At 36.7% G+C, this 24,133-nt stretch overlaps 1 protein-coding gene and 1 pseudogene across 2 annotated transcripts; both read left to right on the top strand.

The window, feature by feature from the left end:
• The first annotated feature begins 466 nt into the window (after window positions 1-466).
• LOC148935719 (uncharacterized) lies at window positions 467-14,880 on the top strand. Of its 2 annotated transcripts, none has more exons than XM_089081219.1 (3): window positions 467-4,138; window positions 4,282-4,489; window positions 14,356-14,880. In XM_089081219.1, exons 2-3 carry the CDS (start codon window positions 4,436-4,438, stop codon window positions 14,635-14,637), a joined length of 336 nt encoding a protein of 111 aa, XP_088937345.1. In that variant the 5' UTR covers window positions 467-4,138; window positions 4,282-4,435; the 3' UTR covers window positions 14,638-14,880. The 2 variants fall into 2 exon arrangements, with proteins under 2 accessions (XP_088937345.1, XP_088937344.1); XM_089081218.1 differs by having other exon boundaries at window positions 4,233-4,489.
• A 690-nt stretch (window positions 14,881-15,570) lies between these two features.
• Window positions 15,571-23,103, top strand: LOC148935718 (uncharacterized; annotated as a pseudogene).
• The last annotated feature ends 1,030 nt before the right edge of the window (window positions 23,104-24,133 follow it).

The following is a 24,133-nucleotide window of genomic DNA, read 5'->3' as shown; positions in this document are numbered from 1 at the left end:
ATAATTTGACTAAAATGGACTTGTAGCTTCATGTTTGTAAGATTATAACTTGGCGCCAATTATTGATATCAAATCTTTTATATAAATTTTACACAATCATTTGAGTTGGCAATATCCACTATACTTGACACCCTTTTTTTATCTTTTTTTAAAAAAAAGATAATTTTATAGTGTATATATATATATATATATATATATATATACCTAATAAATAAACATGTAATCTTATTATTTCATATATTCTATATATATATATATATTTATTGGAAGAAATAATAAACTTAAATAATCATCCATGCAATCCGATCAAACAATGTGTGTGTATATATACACACATATATATTGTTATTAAATAGTTTAAGATCAATATAAGTTGGAAATTATCAAATATCAATCTTTAAATTCTTTTTAAATTTTGCAATTATATATATACATATATATATATATATATATATATATATGTAATTGTCTAATAATAAATAGTTGATTAGAAATATGATTCAAAATTATAATATATGTATAGTTCTCTAGATATGTTATTTTTTTAATTGACAAATTTTCATTTTTATTCGCTTTGGAACTGATTTATCTAGAGTGACATAAGAGTATGTAGATAAGATTGAATAAAAGAATAATATCTTTGATCTCTGATAAAATGAAAAATAGAACTTACCTGCAAAGTATAGACACAAACATGAGTTACACTCCGAAATTATTACAAATTGTCAAACTCACCGCGAACGTCAACATCGTTGGCCACCACTCGAACGTGCAGAAAAAGAATAATAGTAGTATGCAATTTATTAATACTGCTAATGTTTCCTTTTTAATTTTAATATACGCGTATTTATTATTATATTGATACCCGAGAGGTCTAATCAAAAACACTACCGTGTATACATCAATCAATTTTATCGACCCAGCGGATAAATCAAGCCGATAAATCAGGGTCACTGCAGGACCCAGCGAACATTGATTCGCTAGATTCTACAATAACCCTGACTTCAGTCTAATAATCCGCTGGGTCAATAAGATTAATAATGACATCTCGTGACAGACGTTGCAGCCGTACAAAGGCGACGATAATGACGTTTCTTAAAGTAAAAATTTCCAAATCGGATTTTGTGTAGCAATATCTCTGCTTGTAGGGCACGTAGCAGAAAAATAAAAATATTTTTATTGTGCAAGTCGGACTCAAGCTATCGATCAAGCCTACTTAGAACTTGATCAGTATAGCCGTTATTAAGATTCGATAATTTCAGATGCTCGAACCTCGACGACTCGCGTAAAGTCACACAACAGTGTTCTCGGTTGACTTGACACCCGAGACACTACCGTGTCTCCTGATCTATAAAAGATCTGCACAATTAAGCACATAATAATGAAATTAGATACAATAAAAAATTTCATTGTCAGTACGTCACTTAATATTATAATAAAATTACCTTTTTAAAAAAGTTAAAGAAAGGGTGTCAAGTATAGGAGCACATTTGAAGGAAGAACTGTTGTACTAAATTAAAGAATAAAATCTAACTGACAATATCTTTTATTTTAAAAAAATAGAACCTATAAGATCTTTGCATACAAGAGTTTTTGTACTTTAAATCATATATTACATCATAAAATTATATCATTTTACTGACGTTCAAATAATGTGTGATACTCAATCCTAATAATATATAGTATTTGTATTTGTAAAGATTTGATAGTGGCGCCAAGTTACAATCACATTATCTCGAAAGTGCAATGTATAATTGCTTTTAATAAAAAATAAAACCTAACTGATATCTATCTTCCAATCGAAGCCTTTTTATTATATAATGATATCATAAAATTGCATTACCTTACTCAATTTATATATATTCAACTCGTATCATTTGTATAAAAGATTTTATATCAATAACTGGCGCTAGGTTATGTGAATTATTAGATAATTCTTTTTAAAAGATAAAACCCAAGTGATAGAATTTTTAAGTTTTAGAAAATAAAATCTAAGCAATTTATTATTATAATTATACTTGGTGATCTTAGTTTTATAAAAAGAGGATAAGAAGGGAAGGCGTATGCCACGACGAGACCCGACCATGAACCAGTTGTAAAAATCCGCAATTATTTTTGTGAAAAATATCATCTCAGTCAGGAATTGAACCTGGATCTCCTGCTTACCGGGCAGACATCTTACCCTTTCGACCACAGAGACATGGTGATGATATTTATCGCAATAACATGTTTAGAATAACATGTCAACAATTCAATAATACACACATATATACATACATTACAGTACATATATACATGTATATTCTCGAATCCCCACGATCGATACTTCAGAGAAATGATGATCCTTTCGATAAATGCAGGTCGGACCGCAGCTGTGACACTCTCCAACACCACTCTTATCTCTGAGAAACGTCTTCAAACTTAAAAAGCTCGAGAGGACAATTATACTCGGATAGAAACTATCTCGCAGAGATGTCTCAGATTTTATAAAATTAAGTTCGGAATTCAATACGAGTAATAGGACACCTAATTCCTTCAATAGGCACTAGATTTGCATATAGCAAAGCCTCAAAATATATTGTTGTAATCATGTTACGTCCACGAGTCTTTTCTTTCCTCCAAAACATTATTAATAATATTTTCTCTTATGTAATATTGCTTTCAACTTTTTTGATAAATATTCATGAAGCAAGAGAAAGAATTGTAACCGCTCCAACTATTCAAGTATATTGCAATCCTTTTATTTAATATAAAAAGAATATTATTTAACATTATAAATCCTCAGATTGGATCTGTTGCAAGTCTGTATATCAAGCATGAAACATACAATGGGCACGAGCGAGACACGATATCTAATATAAACATCCCGTTAGTTCGCATCTGGTTCGCATGTGGAAATTTGGTTTCGTGATCATTGCCTCCGCACCATACCGTCCATCCCATTTTGTTATCAATTTTACATCCATGTGATTCCGAACATTTCCATTGTTTTACCGAATACCGCGTTCTTCATTAATTTGTACAAATTTTTTTCAAAATCATTTTTCGCGCACATTCTAAAGTGTATATTGAGTTCGATGTAATCATGGAGCCAAGCGGATTGAGCAAATTGTAATACGCGATGTATCTTTGCGATACGAAGACCGTAGCGCGTACATTGCTGCAAGTTGCAATAGTGGATGACGTACCGCTTCTTGTCATATAACGTCGCGAGAAGTTTATCCTGCCGCGTACCGGGTGGTTTATCACCTGTCGGACAGAAAGGTAGGTCAGCGTGTCGGTCGTGCAGATGATACGAATACTCGAGAATATAACCCGTAGATGAATCTGGAGTGATCGCGTTCGCGGTAAAGTTTACAACGTCTTCAATCCATCGAAATTCGGCATAGGACAGCGATTGACACATCCGTACAGATTGTTCACGTCGTAGTACATCAAATACGACGACGGGTCGTATGAATGCATGTACTTGTTATTGGCCTACGCGTATCTGCCGGAACATTGACTGAGGTCACTACGTATACCGCGCTCGATAAACATAACCATATCGATGTCGATGAGCAACTCAAATTTTACACGCGTATGTTTCAGCATGACGTCCCACATGAAACCTGGCAATGTGTAGTAATGAGCGAGATCGAGGCTATAACTTTTGATACAACTTTCGCGGAAATTTTCAAAAACGTCGGCCAATAACAATACATCGGTTTTTAAATACAAATCGCTATATTCGTCTAGGGTTTCAATAGAGAACCGCTGCCAGACGTTCACGGCGTGCGCGTAATCGTTTTCCGACACTGTGTCACCGGTCAACGAGCTATAAAATGATTCGCGCGAGTAGTCGCGGCCTTGCATCCGGCCAAAAAGCATACAAATCAGGAATCATCGTATCCACATTATACGACGGTGTTGAATCTCCAAGACATTACGTTTCCGATGACGTTGAATCAAATTAAAAAGTTCGAACATCTCAACGACTTTTCTATCAACATCTACAGTATCAAGGGAAAAGAGATTTTGCCGACTACATCTAACAACAAAGAAGAAGGAGAAACACGCAAATCGCGTATATCAAAAACTCGTCCCGTCTCGTCTCGCAACTGAGTAAAAAAGAACACAAGCAATATTTTTGTGATCGGTACGTATGCACATTTTTTAACAAATTGTAAAATATTTTATAATTGTTAATTTAAATGCTAAAAATGCTAAAAAATCATGTTTTCCGTTTGCAGATGTCTACATTATTTTAATTTAGTTTTTATTTTATTTTAATTTTCCGAGAAATTGGAATCGCATATGGTGGATTGCGAATGGATGAACGATTGCGCCATCCGACTGCCGACCGAGGACGACAAGTGGCTCGAATTCAAGAACCACAGCAACAAAGAACTTCCATTCATTATCTACGCGGATACTAGAGTGCATACTGCGAAGGATGGAGCCGGAGAGGGAAAACACGACGTTGTACACATATCAACAGCAGCACGAGGTATTTAGCGTAGGATACTGTATGCGATGCTCGTACGACGCATTATCGACGTATCAATTTCGTCGTGGCGAAGACTGCGTTGCATGGTTCATTCGGCAACTCGAAGACTTGGCGCATCGAGTAAAAATTTTGTTATCCGCGAATGTCCCCACAGAAATGTTATCGAGAGAACAGTGGGAGATATACCATAGCGTGACGCGTTATCATAACGACGCGTTGTGAAAAATCATTTGCGTGTCGGACGTTGGTACGCGATCATTGCCACCTTACCGGTCGTTACCGCGAATCCGCGCATTCGAATTGCAATTTAAACTATAAAAAAATCATTCATCATATTGCATTCCTGTAGTCTTTCACAACTTATCCGATTATGACGCGCACTTTGTTATCACGGAAATAGCTACGGCGTACAAAGGCAGGATCGACGTGCTGCCGATAACAAAGGAAAAATATTCGTTCATTAAACATGTCAAAGATACCGCAGACAGATCAGATTCGCAAAATTGTGTACAATTACGGTTCATCGATTCATACAAATTTTTGAGTACCAGCTTCGATAAATTAACATCTTTTTTAAGTAAAGAGAAATTGAAAATTTTACGTTCTGAATTTTCCACGTTATCGAACGAGAATTTTGATTTGTTGACGCGTAAAGGTGTCTTCCCCTATGAATATACGTGGATCGCGCGGACGAGCTGCAGGACACGTGCCTATTGACCATGCGAAACACGCATTGTCCGTTGACTACACATTAATTATTGCTCTTTTCAACATAATTTCCCGCGGTAACTCGATGTAACATCCCGCGTGCATGGAATTATATTTATTAACATTAATTGTCAAATTTAATATACGTGACAGCGCCCATCCATTGTCGCGTTCCTGAAACTCTTCGAGCGATACCAACATAGGTTCGATGACGTGCTGCTCATACCACTCATCCACATTTGACACTCGAAAGAGTTCACTAACACAGCAAACACTATTTTACTTTTAGTGTTTATACTTTTATTGGCGCATTTATCGCCCATCATAAACTTGCCGTTCACTTGAATGCGATGTTCACTTTCATATTACCATGTCTTTCTACAATGTTTCGCACTCGCTCGAGCATTATCACCGGCATCTTCCAAAAATCGTCGCGGCTCGATATAGTCCACGTTAATCACCGCGCCAGTCAATACTTTCAAACGCCGTATCAATCTCGCGTCAAATGAGAGATCCATTATCTCTACTGGTACTCGCGTACTCGCCATCAAAGTACACAAAACGTCATTCTAATTGAATTTTGAATTGAATTTGTGGTGGCGAGAATCGCACGACTCGCGGCACCCGCACAATTCTCGCCACCACAGATTGTCTGTTTTCAACGGTGAGTCGAGAACGTTTAACATGATTGAGTTCTTCGAGCTGCTCGATGCACTCGTTTTTCAAAATGAGATATTAAAAAACGATAGGTCAAAAAGAGAGAGAACTTACCGCCATATTCTTAACATTTTAAGACACTTTTTATAAAGTTTCTTTTCAGGAATGTTTTTAACTTAGCTATATCGGGTGATGAAATATATAATATTACAAGCCGTTTTCGAATAGTATAAAAAATAATTAATTGAAATCGCGACACAATTAGCAAATTGGAAACCTATAACAATTTTAAACTGTAGAAATACAGTAAAACATAAATTATTTTTATGTGTGATTGTATAAGTTAATGCTAAATTCAAGAAAGTCCCTGCTATTATGCTAATAAAGAAAACACGGTTTTCTTAAATTTGTAATTATTAAAAATAATTTTTACATTGAAAACTTTGTTTCAAAATTTGACAAATTCATAACGTCGAAATAATCGTGTTTTAATTTCAATTATTCTTTATATTATTATCAGACGCATCGTTTTCTATCACCAGCAAAGGTAAAAACAAATACATTTCTAAAAAGAAACATGTTACGCTTAAAATCCCATCAGTTTATTATTTTTTCAAATTTTGATAACATTCAAATAGAAAAATACTTCCAATTCAAAATTTTCAAATATTACAAAAAAAGAATTGAATTTGTCTAACAAGGGAAGTGACGAAAGTATCCCTCACCGATTTTAATGAGTTTCGAATATGTTAAAATATAGATAAAAATATAGATAAAAATAAGAGACACATATTTTTTTTTTATCTGCGTTCTCGTACGTTAAGAAAGTGAAACCACCTCTTGAAAAAAATCGGTTTTTTTTCTTTCGGAGTAAATCGTTCAAACTGTTAAAGATATGAAAAAAGTGTTAAACAAAAGTTTTATGGCTACAAGTGTACTTTATAACGCATTCGAATTTTACAAAAATGTTATATTTTGACCACACCTCCCCCTTCCTAATTTAAAAAAATTTTTAAATTTTTATAAGGACAAAAATTACAGCGCATTTTTGCTGAATACAACGACTATAATAAAATCATTGTCCGAAATTGCATTTTTGGGAAATGAGCGAGAAAGCCTCTATATATGCGCTCTATACGTATTCGTCTCATACCGCACTGGCTGTGCGGGACAGCGTTAAAGGAGAATATGACGTAGTTCATCGGTACAATATCAGTGTAACAATATCAGTGATAAAATATATTTATAACATTGCCATAGCTACTCTACGATCAAAATTAAATGAACGATATTTTATGAAAATAATAATTTCTTTTATTTGTAACTTGTTTGTAAATGTCTAAAATGCTTTGAACGTTCTTTGATATATTATTTGAATACATTTTACAAGACCTGCTACCATTATTGTTATTATTATTATTATTATTATTATTATTATTATTATTATAAAATAAGTTATTATTTCAATAATTATTATTGCACTGTACCGACGAACTGCGTCATATTCGCGTTTAACGCTGTCCCGTGCAGCCAACGCGGTATGAGTCGAATACATATGGAGCGCGTATATAGGGTGATTGAGAACAACCCCGGTCCTTGCAAGGACATACTGCTGAATTAATTCTGAGACGATTTTTCTTCTAAAATTTTCCTCGAAAATTTTTTCCGACGCTTACATTTTAAATTATAAAAGAAAAAAGTTAGCGAACGAGACGCGTACGGAAGACAGGGACGGCACAACTCACCGTCCGACGCAGGTAATTACTGCAGGGCGATCGCTGCATCGACATGTTTACCATACGCGATAGTACCTATGCGATTTCTCACTTAATTTCTCTCTCTCTCTCTTTCATTCATTTACCTTGTAGAGATCTCTATGACATCTTTATATCGTTGTAGCTTGATGAATGAATTTCATCATGGATGAACAATGCCCCATATGACAGATTTACACACACACACACACACACGCACGCACGCACGCACGCACGCACGCACGCACGCACGCACGCACGCACGCACGCACGCACGCACACACACATACACACACAGAGTAATAAGCCAGGAACTATTTTCTTTAATAAATTGTATCGCGTATCAATACTTTCACAGTCTTTCACTGACTTGATCTCACTTGATACTCACACACTTGATTGATAGAATGACTTATTTACGAACGAATTTATTAGTTTGTTATTATCAATCACTATCGATTAATTATTCGGTGATTAAAAATGAAAGACTTGAAAGAAAGAAATACACATTACATGTAATCACAGTAATCTATCAGAAGTTCTCTTTTATAAATTGTCAACATGTTCACGGATTTACTCACGCACTTGATCAATACAATCATTTATGAATAAATCTATCGGGTCACTACTATTAATCACCACTGGTTAATTATCCCGTCAATTGAAAATTATTACAAAAAACGCGTTACATACACAGCGCCCGTCGCAGACTCTGTTCAATGACAACAATCAATGACAATCAGACAGATTATGTTCTTAGTGCAGTAAAGTGCATTAATTCGTCAAGTGATAATAACGATCTAACTTATCGACCTAATGTAATGTAAATCAGATCGATAAGTCAGCCTATTATCATGATGCAGCGCGTTAATGACTAGTGATAGTGAAACACTTCGAACGCTTCGTAATACCAAGTAATAATAGATAAGTTCGATAGATAATGTCGACAAATAATGTCCACCTGTCGAACATAATTGATTTGATTTTTTGTTGATTTTTTTGTTTAATAATTTGTGAAGTCGAAGAGAATGTTCCTCGAAATAAAATATTTGGTTGCCCTGAAAAGGGCAGATAAATTATTATAAAAGACTTCTTTTCTTTTCATAATAAATGTTCAAAATGTTCGCCGTCCATTCTGATGCAAGCTCTCATGTGTTTCAGTAAATTTTCTTGGGTTTTCTCCATAACTTCGTTATCGATTGACCAAATGGCATGGTGAAGTTTGTTATTTAGTTCTTCGACATTCTCGGGAAGCTATCTGTAAATGATTTTCTTGCAGTACCCACAAGAAAAAATCTAATGGATTGAGGTCTTGCAGGCCAATGTATCGGTCCATCCAACGACCAGGAAATTGTTGATTTAAAAAGTCTATGACTATTCTGGCGTTATGTGGACCAGCACCGTCCTGTTAAAATATAATTTTCTGTTTAATAATTTACACGAGAAGGAAATTCTCGATCTTCGTGTACTCTTCTTAGAAAATTCTCGTAGAATCTCTTTCTTCGAGGATAGTCTTCTTATCGCCAAGTACCATCATCATGTCATAATATTCTTCATTCGTGTAGATTGTCATATCGTTCATGTTGTCAACGATGTTTTAATAATCAAAAGAGTGAGATATCGATATCGTTCTGACAAGAACGTTCTAAAAATCGAAAGATTGTTGATATCGTCCTGACAAGGACGTTCTAATAGTCAAAGAATTATTGAGGAAGTATCGATGTCGCTCTGATAAGAACGTTTTAATAATCGGAGAATTGTTGATTGAAGTCTCGATGTCGCTCTGAGAATGTCCTACAGTTGACGGTTTATTGATTGAAGTATCAATCGGTTCACCTTATTTATACGGTGTTCGTGGGGGGGGGGGGATTCGATGTCCCCTTTCCGCTCCCTTCGTCGAATGGGACGTCGCGGTCTGTCGCCGATAGCGGTGCGCGGATCCCAACGTCCTGCGTCCAAGACCTGTTATACTTGAAGTGGCTCAAAGATTATATGAAACCGGAAGCGTGTTACCAAAAAGAAAGGACACTGGTAGACATCGTGTTGCAAGAAATTTATGAAACGTGGAAACAATCCTTCATGCTGTTGAGCAAGAACCTGAAATTAGTATTCGGGACATTGCTCGAGAACACGAATTATCTTATTCCACCGTCCAAAGAATACTCAAAGAAGAAAAATTACATGCCTATCATTATACTCGCGTGCAACATTTGCGACAAGAAGACTATCTTCGGAGAAAGAGATTCTGCGAGAATTTCCTAAGAAGAGTAGACGAAGATCGAGAATTTCCTTCTCATGTAATATTCAGTGATGAATCGCTGTTCACACGAGAAGAAATTTTAAATTCGCATAATATTCATATGTGGGATGACGAGAATCATCGAGCGATACGACTCAGAAATTATCAAGTTCGTTGGAAACTAAACGTCTGGGCTGGGATTATGGGTACAAAAATATTGGGTCCAGTTATTCTTCCAGAAAGATTAAATAGCGCATCGTATTTGGAATTTTTATCAGAAAATCTGTCGGACTTTTTGGAAGAGATATCATTATTAAACAGAAAATTATATTTCAACAGGACGGTGCTGGTCCACATAACGCCAGAATAGTCATAGACTTTTTAAATCAACAATTTCCTGGTCGTTGGACCGATACGTTGGCCTGCAAGACCTCAATCCATTAGATTTTTTCTTGTGGGTACTGCAAGGAAATTATTTACAGACTTCCTGAGAATGTCGAAGAACTAAATAACAAACTTCACCATGCCATTTGGTCAATCGATAACGAAGTTATGGAGAAAACCCAAGAAAATTTACTGGAACACATGAGAGCTTGCATCAGAATGGACGGCGAACATTTCGAACATTTATTATAAAAAGAAAAGAAGTCTTTTATAATAATTTATCTGCCCTTTTCAGGGCAACCAAATATTTTATTTCGAGGGACATTCTCTTCGAGTTCACAAATTATTAAAAAAAAAATCAACAAAAAATCAAATCAATTATGTTCGACAGGTGGACATTATTTGCCGACATTATCTATCGAACTTATCTATTATTACTTGGTATTACGAAGCGTTCGAAGTGTTTCACTATCACTAGTCATTAACGCGCTGCATCATGATAATAGGCTGACTTATCGATCTGATTTACATTACATTAGGTCGATAAGTTCGTTAATAAGATCGTTATTATCATTTGGCGAATTAATGCACTTTACTGCACTAAGAATATAATCTGTCTGATTGTTGTCATCGAGCAGAGTCTGCGACGGGTTACGTGCGCTGTGTATGTAACGCGTTTTTTGTAATAATTTTCAATTGGCGGGATAATTAACGAATGGTGATTAATAGTAGTGACCCGATAGATTTATTCATAAATAATTTTATCGATCAAGTGCGTGAGTAAATCCGTGAACATGTTGACAATTTATAAAAGAGAACTTCTGATAGATTACTCTGATTACATGTAATATGTATTTCTTTCTTTCAAGTCTTTCATTTTTAATCACCGAATAATTACTCGATAGTGATTGATAATAACAAACTAATAAATTCGTTCGTAAATAAGTCATTCTATCGATCAAGTATTAGGTGTACAAAAAAATTCTGAGCTTTTTTTTGTAAAATTTAATCTTTATTCAAAAACAAACAAAAAAATATTAATCAGCGAAATATTCCCCGTTTGCATCAACGATCTTTTGCCATCTTTCGGGTAGCTTGCGAATTCCTTGACAATAGAAGCTCACCGGCTTCGAAGTGATAAAGTCATCAATGCATTTTCGTATCTCTTCAAATCTCACGAAATGTGTATCAGCCAAATGATGCTGCAGCGACTGGAATAGATAGTAATCGGAAAGCGCCATGTCTGGGCTATACGCCGCGTGCGGGAGAAGTTCCCAGCCTAACGCAAAGATATGGTCCTGAGTCACTTTCGCAATATGTTGTCGAGCATTGTCATGAAGCAAGATCACTTTACGGCGTCCTTGGCAGTAAATGGCCTCTTTTCTTCTGCATCGCTCAATTTGGTTAATTATTGTTGGTAGCGGTCTGCCGTGATTGTTTCACCCGGTTGTAACAACTCGTAATACAACACACCTTTCCAATCCCACCAGATACAGAGCAAAACCTTCTTGGCGTGGATATTGGGCTTTGTCGATGTCGAAGGTTGACCAGGGTCAACCCATGATTTTCTACGTTTAGTTATCATAAAGAATCCACTTTTCATCGCCTGTAATGATTTTGTGCAGAAAATCTTTTTTCCGGAACTTTGAAAGCAAAGTGAGTGCAGTGTCACGCCGATTTTTGTTGTCTTCGGACAATTCATGCGGAACCCATCTGTCTTCCTTCTGAACCTTTCCCATCGTATGTAAACGTACGGAAATGGTTTGCTGCGTAACGCCAAGCTGTTCTGCAAGCTCCTTTTCAGTTTGCGCAGAGTTTATATCCAGCAGTGCTTGCAATTCGTCCATTTTAATCTTTTGAGGGCGTCCAGCACGCGGTTCATCTTCAAGACTGAAATCTTCTTGGCGAAATTTTTGATACCATCTTTTACATGTAGTATGACTTACAGCGTTTTCTCCATATGCAGCACAAATCATTGCAGTGACTTCAGCAGCATTTTTCTTCAGATGAAATGCGAAGTGGAAAATCGAATATGCTTTTTTGTTATTGCCATCGTGAACACTACTGATTTTTGAGGTTATATGCGTGTTATCAAACGCCAAACCGTATGGCATTTTAGAAGGCCAAATGTCAACGCTTTAAAATCGCAAAAGGGCGTGAAGATATATAAAATTTAAATTGTTATTTCGGTTGTATGAAATCTAAAGCTCAGAACTTTTTTGTACACCTAATATGTGAGTATCAAGTGAGATCAAGTCAGTGAAAGACTGTGAAAGTATTGCGATACGTGGTACAATTTATTAAAGAAAATAGTTCCTGGCTTATTACTCTCTCTGTGTGTATGTGTGTGTGTGTGTGTGTGTGTGTGTGTGTGTGTGTGTGTGTGTGTGCGCGCGCGCGCGTGTGTGTGTGTGTGTGTGTTGTGTGTGTGTAAATCTGTCACATGGGGCATCGTTCATGATGAAATTCATCCGTAAAGCTACAACGGTATAAAGATATCATAGAGATCTCTACAAGATAAATGAAAGAAAGAGAGAGAGAGAGAGAGAGAGAGAGAGAGAGAGAGAAAGTGAGAAATCGCATAGGTGCATACTATCGCGTATGGTAAACACGTCGACGCAGCGAACGCTCTGCAGTAATCACCTGCGTCAGACGGTGAGTTGTGCCGTCCCTTCCTACCTTCCGCGTCCGTTCGCTAACTTTTTTCTTTTATAATTTAAAATGTAAGCGTCGGACAAATTTTCGTAGAGAAAAAATCGTCTCAGAATTAATTCAGGAGTACGTCTTTGCCAGGACACGCAGTTGTTCTGAATCACCCTGTATAGAGGAGAGCGCGTATTTCTCGCTCATTTCCCAAAAATGATTTCGGAAAATGACTTTATTATAGGTCGTTGTATTTAGCATAAAATGCGCTTTAATTTTTGTCCTTATAAAAATTAAAAAGTTTTTTTAAATTATAGGGTGGAGGAGGTGTGATCAAACATATAACATTTTTGAAAAATTTGAACGCGTCGTTATAGAATACACTTGTAACCATAAAACTTTTGTTTAAAACTTTTTTTCATATCTTTAATAGTTTGGACGTTTACTCCAAAAAAAAAGAGAGAGGACTTACTGCCATATTCTTAACATTTTAAGACACATATTCTTAACATTTTTTATAAAGTTTCATTACAAGAATGTTTTTAACTTAGCTATATCGGATGATGAAATATATATATATAATATTATAAGTCGTTTTCGAATAGTATAAAAAATAATTAATTGAAATCGCGACACAAAAACCAATTTTTTTCAAGGAGTGGTTTCACCTTAATACGAGAACGCAGATAAAAAAATATGTGTCTCTTATTTTTGTATATTTTAACATATTCAAAGCTCATTAAAATGTGAGGGACACTTCCCTTGTAAGTTTTACGCTGTAGGCCACTCCTTTTAAGGTGAAAGTTTGGTTTTTGTGATATCTCACAGTATAATTTTGACATTTTATATTGTATAAACTTGATGATAATAATCTGTTCTCATATTGTTCCATTCATTATTTAAATTCTTTTCAATTCACTGAGAAACTTGTATTTTGTCATTATAAACAATATATATGAAAATTTTTATAGTTATATATGGAATAAACAATTTATTATTTATGCTTGCGTATAAAATATATTTATTTTGTTATCCATGAAAGAAAATTGACTGAAATAAATTACAAGAAGATGGATTGAATGCAAGATAATCAGATAATCAAACTTATATTATTACTAATATTAGTTACTAATTACATTTGTAATTTATATTACTAATATTAGTTACTAATTATGTTTGTAATTTTTAATTGAAATGAAATTAATGACCAGTTACTTTATAATTTCATAATTGATTTTAATTTAATTATTTAATTACATATGTAATTAAAATGATTGTAAGTTGAATAATTATAAGAACATAATATATATATCTATTTTATCGTAATTTCTTTATTTTTAAAACAAGACTACAACAATATAAAAAACAATGAAGATAACTTTCAACTTACTCTGAATTTACTTAAATTGAATTCAATTACGAAATAAAAAAAGTAATTTGGAATTGATAGCAAATAATAATGAAGTTTTCTTTTTTTTCAGAATTTGTCACAAAATGATACAATCGATATGGAAACTGAAAGAGATAGTGCCCAATATGCGTTCGAAATTGAAGAACGTGTCGCAGAAGAGAACATTGAAGAGAGCATGGAAGAAAACGATGAAGAAAACGTCGAAAAGAATATCGAAGTGAATAGCGAAGATGCAGAATATTCATTCAAAGATGATATTCATGATATGAATAATTATTCATACGATTTTTCTGAAGATGAAATGCAAGACAAACATGAAAATGAAGAACATCTATATCTTGGCGAAAAATAATTACAAATGAAAGTAATGTTACTTTTCGAAATTGACTCTGTTTTATCAAATCAGACTTTACATGATTCCGTGCAGCAAAAAGTCGATAAAAGTGAAGTTTTACAATGGTGTTATGTTACTCTCTTAGGCATAATTTATCTCTAACTGCAATCATTGAGCTGTTTGAGTTATTAAATACTATAACATCTACTTCAATATTTCCAAGTTCGCGATATAATATTTATCAGTTATTGAATCTTCAAATTTTTATACAATTTCATGCAATCTGTCCAACTGTCAAACTTATATAGGTCTTTTTTCTGACGTTGACATAGAATATCAATCATTAGTTAATTAAAGGAGTGAAATTTTTAAAAAATCATTTTTTTATTACAATCGACATTTCATCGGTTGTTAGACGATTATTACAGTTAAATGATGAATTATTATGAAGCAATAAGAGAAAGATTATGCGAAAGTACAAATATTAAACATAACATTTATAACGGAAAATTTTATAGAAAATTTGTAAACAGTTTACCGACGAGTAGTAAGCGTGCACTTGCAACTGCTGTTTTAACCCTATTCTGGTTTTTAAGGGTTCTAAATATTTTATTTGGCCGATACAAATTATTATTATAAACGAATTACCGCCACAAGTAAGATAGAATAACTCTATTTTATATGTATTATGATTCGGCAAATCCAAACCACATATGAATGTTTTTTTTATCATTTGTCAAAGATACAAAAGAAAAGTATTGTATTTCGCGAATATTATGCAAAATACTTGGAGAAACCAGGCATCTTAAGATATACTTTTTGTTGCGTGGATTCAATTGCGCGTGCAAGGGAATATCCAATTTAATGATAGATATGAGTGTAATTGGCGCCTTTACTATGGAGAAAATGTCTAAGGGATTACAATATATACAATAAAATATCTAGTGCTAGATGCTAGAACAGAACGTGAGACGTTGCAACAAATGGAACAGGCGATTTGCAACAATGTGACAGTAAAAGGTTAAACTTCCATCTTGTTTGATCAACCTTTCCAATTTCAATATCAGGCTTTGTCCCAGATTAGATGCACTGTTATTTATTAAGTAATTAGACGATTTGCTGAAATTTGATTTACTTCGCTCATTTCAACAAATGATATTGATATCATATCACAACATTTACTCCAAATTAAGCCACCTTGTCAAGTTGCTCGTTTAGCACGTCCAATTAATAAACGATGTTACTGGAAGGCCCGAGAATGGGAAAATTAGACATTATTTTATAGTATTCCAATTTTGTATAGTATTCCAATTTTAAGACACTTTTTACCAGCAAAATATGTAGAACACTGAGCCTTATTTGTTAATGCGATTCTTCTGCAAACGGAAATTAATGTTATTGAAATTGCCATTGCCAATACGTATTTTTGCAATTTCGTAAACCAAAAGTAAATAATATACAGGTGTACAGAAATGACATTTAACATTCACCAGTTACTACATTTGACAAAGTTCGTTGTAATTAATTGAGGCCCATTGTGGAGTTGCTCTGGATTTCCTTTTGAAAATGGTAATGGAAAATTAGTTCATTGCACAAAAAACGTAAAAAGAATTCCATTCCAGATTTGTCAATATATTGCTTTAAAGCAAGCTGAAAATGTGGTAAGCGAAATTATCGAGCCTGTCTGTAAATCAGCAGTTAGACAATTTTGTAAAAGATTGAACAATGAATCATCGGATACCTTAAAATTGGATGATATCCGTTACTTTCAACGGATTTTCTTATCGTAACATTAATTGAGCTTATTCCTTCTTTAAATATTAAAGAAATATTTAAAAAATCGTTATTTAAATGATGATAAAAAAGGAAATCTTTATGCGTCAATGGATAAATGTAATCCTCGTACCGATGATCCATGATCTGCTCAATTTATCTTTCATTTGTAAGATTAAAAACATTTATTATCGATGAGGAACACAAACGTTAGTACATTATTGCTTACAAAATTGATTTGTCAACAACAAAATAATTATGGTAAATATTTGTATAAGTATAATGCGATTAGCGAAACATCTAATGTTTATTGCATTAATGTATGTATTGATAATGATGAGGACATATGTCCATTTCCAAATAACATATTTTATTGAAGTTTTTAGTAAAACAGATTACTTAATAATCTGTTTTATTTGGTAATTTTATAAATGTAAAAATTAGGCATTGAAATGTGAAATATATATGTTTAAGTGTATAATATGTCTAAAGTATAAAATATATGTTCAAAATGTAATATACATATATTTTCTAAATCATACACGAATTCATATTATTTGTATTATGGCGACGCGCACCCCCGCATAGCGCGTAGGCCTAGCTTCGCGGGTGGTAGCGGCGCCAACCGCTAGGCGCCGCCTGACTCTATCACCGAGTTTTCGCACATTCAGAATTCGATCACGCGGAATACTTAAAGAGGCGCGCGATTACCCACCGATACTCCTGTCCACCGTCGAGATAGTGCGTGAAAATGCAAATCAGACGTGCAGGATATCGCGATTGCAAGGTTCCCTTTTTTCGACCACAAGGTCCACTCTTTTCAACCGCAAGATCCGTTCCTCGACCGAAAGGTCTTTTCGAGCAAAGGTCTAGTTTCGAGAAGTCTTCCTCCGCGTCAGGAAGAAACGACCGGAAGGTCGTGTCCAAGTAAGCACGCATCATAGCGACTGGGATCCAACGGTTCGTCGGCCTAGCCGACTGATTCGGTCAGGAAAACGAAGACGCACAACATCTTCGTCAGCATCGTCATCTTCTTCGTCATTATTAACCTCCTCTTCCTCGACCACTTCATCATCGGCGATTAGCTCCAGCTCCTCTTCATTATCATCTTCCTCGTTGACTACTTCTAAGAGACGAAGAACTGTCTCCGAAGAAAAATTCGTCTCCGAGCGGACAACAACGTCGTCACCACAACAGCATCTCGATCGCCCGTTTACATCGGAAAAGCAACTAGAAGTCCGTTCGCCCTTACAAGAACTACAAGCGAAGGTGGCGACGTGGAGATTGATCCCGATCACCGGGATCCCTCCGACGGCAACACCGTTCCGATATCACTCACCCCGACTAGTGGGGTTATGGACCAAGGCATACAAACGAACAACAATCCGATGGACATACGCAAGCACAGAGGCAGGAGATAGGGAGCCAGATAGCGGAGAAAAGAACGACGAGCACTCCTCTTCCCTCATTAGCTAGAGAAAACATCCTCTCACGCCCATCAGGCCTGGTGGGCCACAAATGCTTCCACAAGGACTCTCTCTCAGTTCGGCTGCAAAACTTGGTCGCAAGACCGCCTCGGCTGCAAAGTTTTTGGTCGCAAGACCGCCTCGGCTGCAAAACCTTCGATCGTAAGACCGCCTCGGCTGTAAAGCCCTCGGTTGCAAGACCGCCTCTCTCGAAAAGCCTCCAGTCACGAGACCGTCATCGACGGTGACGCCTACATTTGCAAGACGCTCACACATTCACACACAAGCACATAACACGGATACTTGCTCGCGAACCCACACACATCTCAAGTCGCGTATATCTTTTATAATAACTTTGTAAATATTGTTGTAAATATAATGAACTAAGCGCTGAACCTTCCTTTATTTTAACTTCCTATCCTCTAACGATAAATTTGGTGATACTGCATTAATTAATACTTTGCTTCCAATTAACATCAAAAAGTGGTGACCCCGTTTGAAAACGCTTAGTTCGTTCAAAAATTAAAAATCAAAATGTCGTTCGAAAGATCTCAGTCTCACCCTCAATCTCACATACAGAAACACTCTACATAAATACTACATCAGCCATTACTGAGATCGGCAGAGTCAGATTAAGGATTTCGAAATTCACACTGTCCGACCCAGAATTATGATTCAAAATTCTGGACAGAAGTTTCCTCAAATCAGAAATTACAGCCGAAGAAACAAAGTTCGGGCATAGTCTAACCGCGTTAGAACCGAGATACAGCAGAGATTCGGGACATTGTAATGGAATCACCAACGATACATCCATATGAAACATTAAAGGCTGAGTTAACAAAACAGTTAAGTATAACACAAGAGTACAAAACGCAGCGACTCTTAGAACACGAGAAGATCGGCGATAAGAAGCCCTCGCAATTCTTACGACATCTAAAAAGTCTCACGGAACAAGTAGGCGACCAAGTTTCTAAGAACTATTTGGATAAGCTCTCTACCACTTTCCTAAAATCACATTTGGTAACTTGTACAGCCAATACAATAGCAACTAGCAGACCTAGCCGACATAATTATCGAAGAGACGAAAAGTTCCATGATACAAATCGCAGAAATTTCAAAGAAGGAAACAAATAACACAGATGCACAGCTAAGCAGCTAGTACAAATGCAATTACGGCAGGATGAGCTAGTAGAGCAAATAGCTGGTCTCAAGAAAATTATAGAAAACATCTCACGTCGAGCAGAACGAGGACGATCGAGAGATAGAAAGACATCGCAATTGCGAATACGTTTGCAGGATAGAAGAACAAATAACGGCGTTTGTTGGTACCACCTGAAATTTGAAGAGGAGGTCAAGAAATGCTTATTGTTCACAGGGAACTCCAAGGCCCTCCAGTAATGGTGGTAAATGGAGCTGGCCAATGTCGCCATTACATCACAGACAGGATAACAAAGATAGATTACTTTATTGACACGAGAGCAGATCTATGCACCTTCCCGCGAAAACTCCTTCATGGATCTCGTACAAAATCGGCATTCGAATTAGCAGCGGCAAAATAATAACACTACAATACATACATATGGTACCGAGACATTAACACTTAATCTGGGTCTGCGAAGAACATTCACCTGGAGATTTATCATAACGGACAGAGAGCTTATAATCGGAGATTTTCTATCATTTTTCGATCTCATGGTCGATCTCAAAATCCAGAAGCTGATCGACCAGACAACAACGCTAGAAGTGACAGGGCTAGAGTCTCAAGACGCTGCACCAATGAGGATATCCCTCACATCAAGACGGTGATCGGTTCAATCAAATATCACGCATTGCTCATACGCTTCAGTGACATACCTCAACCTAGCGAGCGCCCCAAAGAAATAAAACATCAAACGCGTCACTACATTACTACGACGCCAGGTCCTCCGGTAGCATGCAAACCACGAAAATTAGCACCGGATCGACTAAGCATCGCTAAGAAAAAGTTCGAAAAAGTGATAGAATTCGGAGTAGCTAGGCCATCAAAGAGCCCTTGGGCGTCTCCCCTTCACTTAGGCCTAAAAAAGTGAGAAATGGCGCCCTTGTGGAGATTATCGTGCATTAAACGCAAGAACGGCAGATCAACATCCAATCCGACATATACAATTTCACTCAGACACTACAAAATACCAAAATCTACTCTATTATCGATGTGGTCAGAGCGTATCAAATATCCATCAAATATCCGTCACCAAAGAGGATATTCAAAAAACGGTCATCACAACTCCGTTCGGCCCTACGAATTCCCGTTTATGACATTCGGGCTTCGGAACGCAGCTCAAACGTTCCAACATTTCATCGACGAAGTATTGTGGGATTAGACTTTTGCTACGCGTACTTAGACGACACCTTGGTAGCTTCATTCTCCGAAGAAGAGCACGTTTAACATCTCCAAAAACTCTTTGAAAGACTTCAAAATTACGGCACCGTGGTCAATTCAGCAAAATGCAAGTTCGGACAAACACAGGTCGAGTTTCTTGGGCATCGTCTCTAAAAAGGGAACGCAATCATTGCCCTCATGCATCGAAACAGTTAAATAGTTCCGTATACATAAAACAGCAAACTCAAGAGGATATCTCGGCATGCTAAACTTCTACAGATTCTTGCCAGGCATTGCCGAAAATCCCATTAAATGGCTTGCTAGGAAACAAAAAGAAAAAAGCTGACATCGAATGGAATTCAGAGGCGCAAAAAGCTTTCGAGCAAACTACAGAAAGATTAGCGCATGCAACCCTCCTTGCCCATTCTCGGACAAATACACAGCTGGCAATTTTTGCGGACGCTTCAGACCAGCGTGGGTGCAGCGTTGTAGCAACAGGACGGCGACAATTGGCAATCATTAGCATTTTTCTCGAAGAAACTAAGCCCAGGCGAAACTAAATACAGCGCTTTTGACCGAGAGTTATTAGCGATTTACTTGGCAGTCCGATACTTTAGGCATATGATTGAAGCACGAGATTTCGTAGTTTACACAGATCATTCACGCCCATTCACGTTTGCCTTTCAACAAAAACCGAAAAATGCTCATCGAGACAGTCCAGGCATCTCAACTACATTAATTCTCGACCAATATTCAACATATCGCCGGCAGCAAAATCATCACGGCAGACGCTCTGTCACGAATTGAAGCCATACATGCGCCGTTAGCCTATGCGACTCTCGCAGCGAATTAAAAAAACGACGAAGAGCTCAAGAAGTATCTGAATAAAGAAAGTAGCTTGAGAATCTGAACACCGAAATCTGGTGCGATATCAAAACTAATGTTCCAAACTAATGCCCGTTCTTAATCAGCAAGCTGCTTTTAACAGCACAACCTGGCTCACCCAGGCATCAGGGCAACATCGAAAATGATGATACAATGATATGTTTGGCTAGCAATCAACAGTGACGTAAAAAGAAGAACTCGTGTATTACCTGTCAAAAGTCGAAAATTACCCGACACGTGGTTACAGCAACAGACAAGTTTTCGCTACCACAAATTCCAGTACGTGCATCTAGACATCGTAATATTACCCGTATCGGAAGAAAAACTATTGCCTTACATGCATCGACCGATTTACAAGGTGGCCAGAGGCTTACCATCTCGAAAACTAGAAAGTTGGAGGTAGAAATAATGGCAAAGACGTTCTACGTTCTAATAATTGGATTTGCCGCTTTGGAGTGCTATCACGAATCACTGATCAAGGCAGACAATTTAAATCGCAACTCTTCAAACAATTAAGCAATATGTTCGGCATCATCTCGGAATCACTGCCTATCATCCACAAGCAAATGGTATGATGGAGAGATTTCATCGTCAATAAAGGCAGCATTCGATTCAAAACATACGCTGGATTGAAACAATGCCAACTATTCTGGGATTAGAGCCGCCTTTCGTGAAAATCTGCAAATCACTGCAGTAGAATTAACCTATGGAAAGCCATTACGCTTGCCCGGACAATTCTTGAATGAAACTGCAACAGGTAACAACAAGCCACGATATAAGTTGACTAAAAAATCATCGGCAATTTCGAGGTACTCCGGCTCACAGACGGTACTCGGCATGGAGAAAGAAAGATATTTCAAAAAGAATTGGATTCATCAACTCATGCCTTCCTGAGACACGACGGGCCCAAAACAATTTTGCGGATATCCTACAACCGTATCAAATCCTCAAAAGAAATGACAAAACCTGCACACTTCTCAAAAAATAAGGAAGTCACGGTTTCAAAAGATCGTCTCAAACCGGCACACCTCTTAACAAACGAAGGGACGAAGAATCACCAAGTTACAGACCATTAGCTCACGATTACGCGCTCAGGAAGAAGAGTACACTTCCCGGATATCAGCCTCTGAAAACGTGGCATCTGTCACTGGCAGGAGGCTCTTGTGAGAACGCGCAACCCACCGCGCGCTACGCGACTGATGCGCACCCTCCCGCGTAGCGCATGGGCCTAGCTTCGCGGGTGGTAGCGGCACCAGCCGCTAGGCGCCGCCTGACCTTATTATCGAGTCTTCGCGAGTCCAGCTCCTCCTCATTATTGTCTTCCTCGTTGACTATTTCCAAGAAACGAAGAACTGTCTCCGAGGAAAAATTCGTCTCCGAGCGGACAACAACGCGGTCACCACAACAGCATCTCGACCGCCTACCTACATCGGAAAAGCAAGAGGACCGTTTCCTCTTACAGGAACTACAAGAGAAAGTGGCTTCTCAGGTTTCGGCGTGGAGATTGATCCCGATCACCGGCAACACCGCTCCGATCATCGACCCCAGCTAGTGGATCAAGGCACATAAACGGACAACAACCCGACGGACGTACGCAAGCACAAAGACAGAGGATAGGGAGCTAGACAACGAAGAAAGGGACGACGAACACTTCTCTTCCCTCGTTAGCTAGGGACAACATCCTCTCGCGCCCACCAGGCTTGATGAGCCACAAATTCTTTCACAAGGACTCTCTCTCACTCAGTTCGGTTGCAAAGCTTTCGGTCGCAAAACCGTCTCGGCTGCAAAGCCTCTGATCGCAAGACCACCTCGGCTGAAAAGCCTCCGGTCATGAGACCGTCATCGACGGTGACGCCTACATCTGCAAAACGCTCATACATTCATACGCGAGCACGCATACACAACATGGATAATCGCTCGTGGATACACGTACATCTCAAATCGCATATATCTTTTATATTAACTTTGTAAATATTGTTATAAATACAATGAATTAAGCGCTGAACCATATCATTCTTTTATTTTAACTTCTTATCTTCTAGCGATAAATTTGATGATACTGCATTAATTAATTTGCTTCTCATTAACACCAAAATATTATAAACCAATTGGTCCTTTATTCCACTTAAATATGATTTAAAACTTTGTTGAAATCATCTATGAGATAAGACTGTATTTTATTTTTAGAAAATGTTTGGATTTTGTTGAGAATTGATGGACTCTATTTTTTAATATATGTTTCATAAGGAAGGAATACATTTCGTACCATACTCTATAACTTGATTCAACTTATATATGACATGACGTCGAATCAATGTCATCGATATACTCACGCATAAAATAGAGACAAAATATATATTCTTCATAAAATAAAAATATTTATTTTTATCTTTTTTCCAATTATTGCATCTGTGTAGGTATATATACCGGTCAGTACTTATTAAATCACTCATCCCATCTCATACCATACTATACCCACATCACACCTATCATATCCATTCCATACCAATGCAAAATTTATACTGTTCTATATGGTTCTCATGTACCACCATTCTTGCCCTGTATAATATCTAAACATTCCATGGGACCATTACGGGTCTACATGGAATCATTACGGTTCAATATGGAATCTTCATGATCCTATATGAGATACCTATAAGAATTCACGGCAGAGTGTATGAGTGTAAAGATACATAGTTATTAAAAAAAAAATTATTCAATAAATGAAATGTACAATCCTTTTTTAAAACGGCTGCATGCTTTCTTTATATCAATCGATTTGTCTCATTATTTAAAATATTTTTATTCATAAAGATACAATTATAAAAAAAAAATGTTTAAGATAACTTTTATGTTAAAATACGAGAAACTAAAATATATCTTGTTTTAAATTTAAAATGGACCACCTTTTCGCCGGTATGTTAACTGTGAGTATTTTATACGCGGATACGCTCGTTGGTTAGCCTGGGTTGCGAAAAACGGAAAAGCGAATATATCTTTGATTTAAATACTACTTATTTATTCAACAATC

Source organism: Pogonomyrmex barbatus, unplaced genomic scaffold (genome assembly GCF_055798465.1).
Source record: "Pogonomyrmex barbatus isolate J1 unplaced genomic scaffold, ASM5579846v1 scaffold4, whole genome shotgun sequence".
NCBI lineage: Eukaryota > Metazoa > Arthropoda > Insecta > Hymenoptera > Formicidae > Pogonomyrmex > Pogonomyrmex barbatus.
This window is presented reverse-complemented; position numbering and strand designations above follow the sequence as displayed.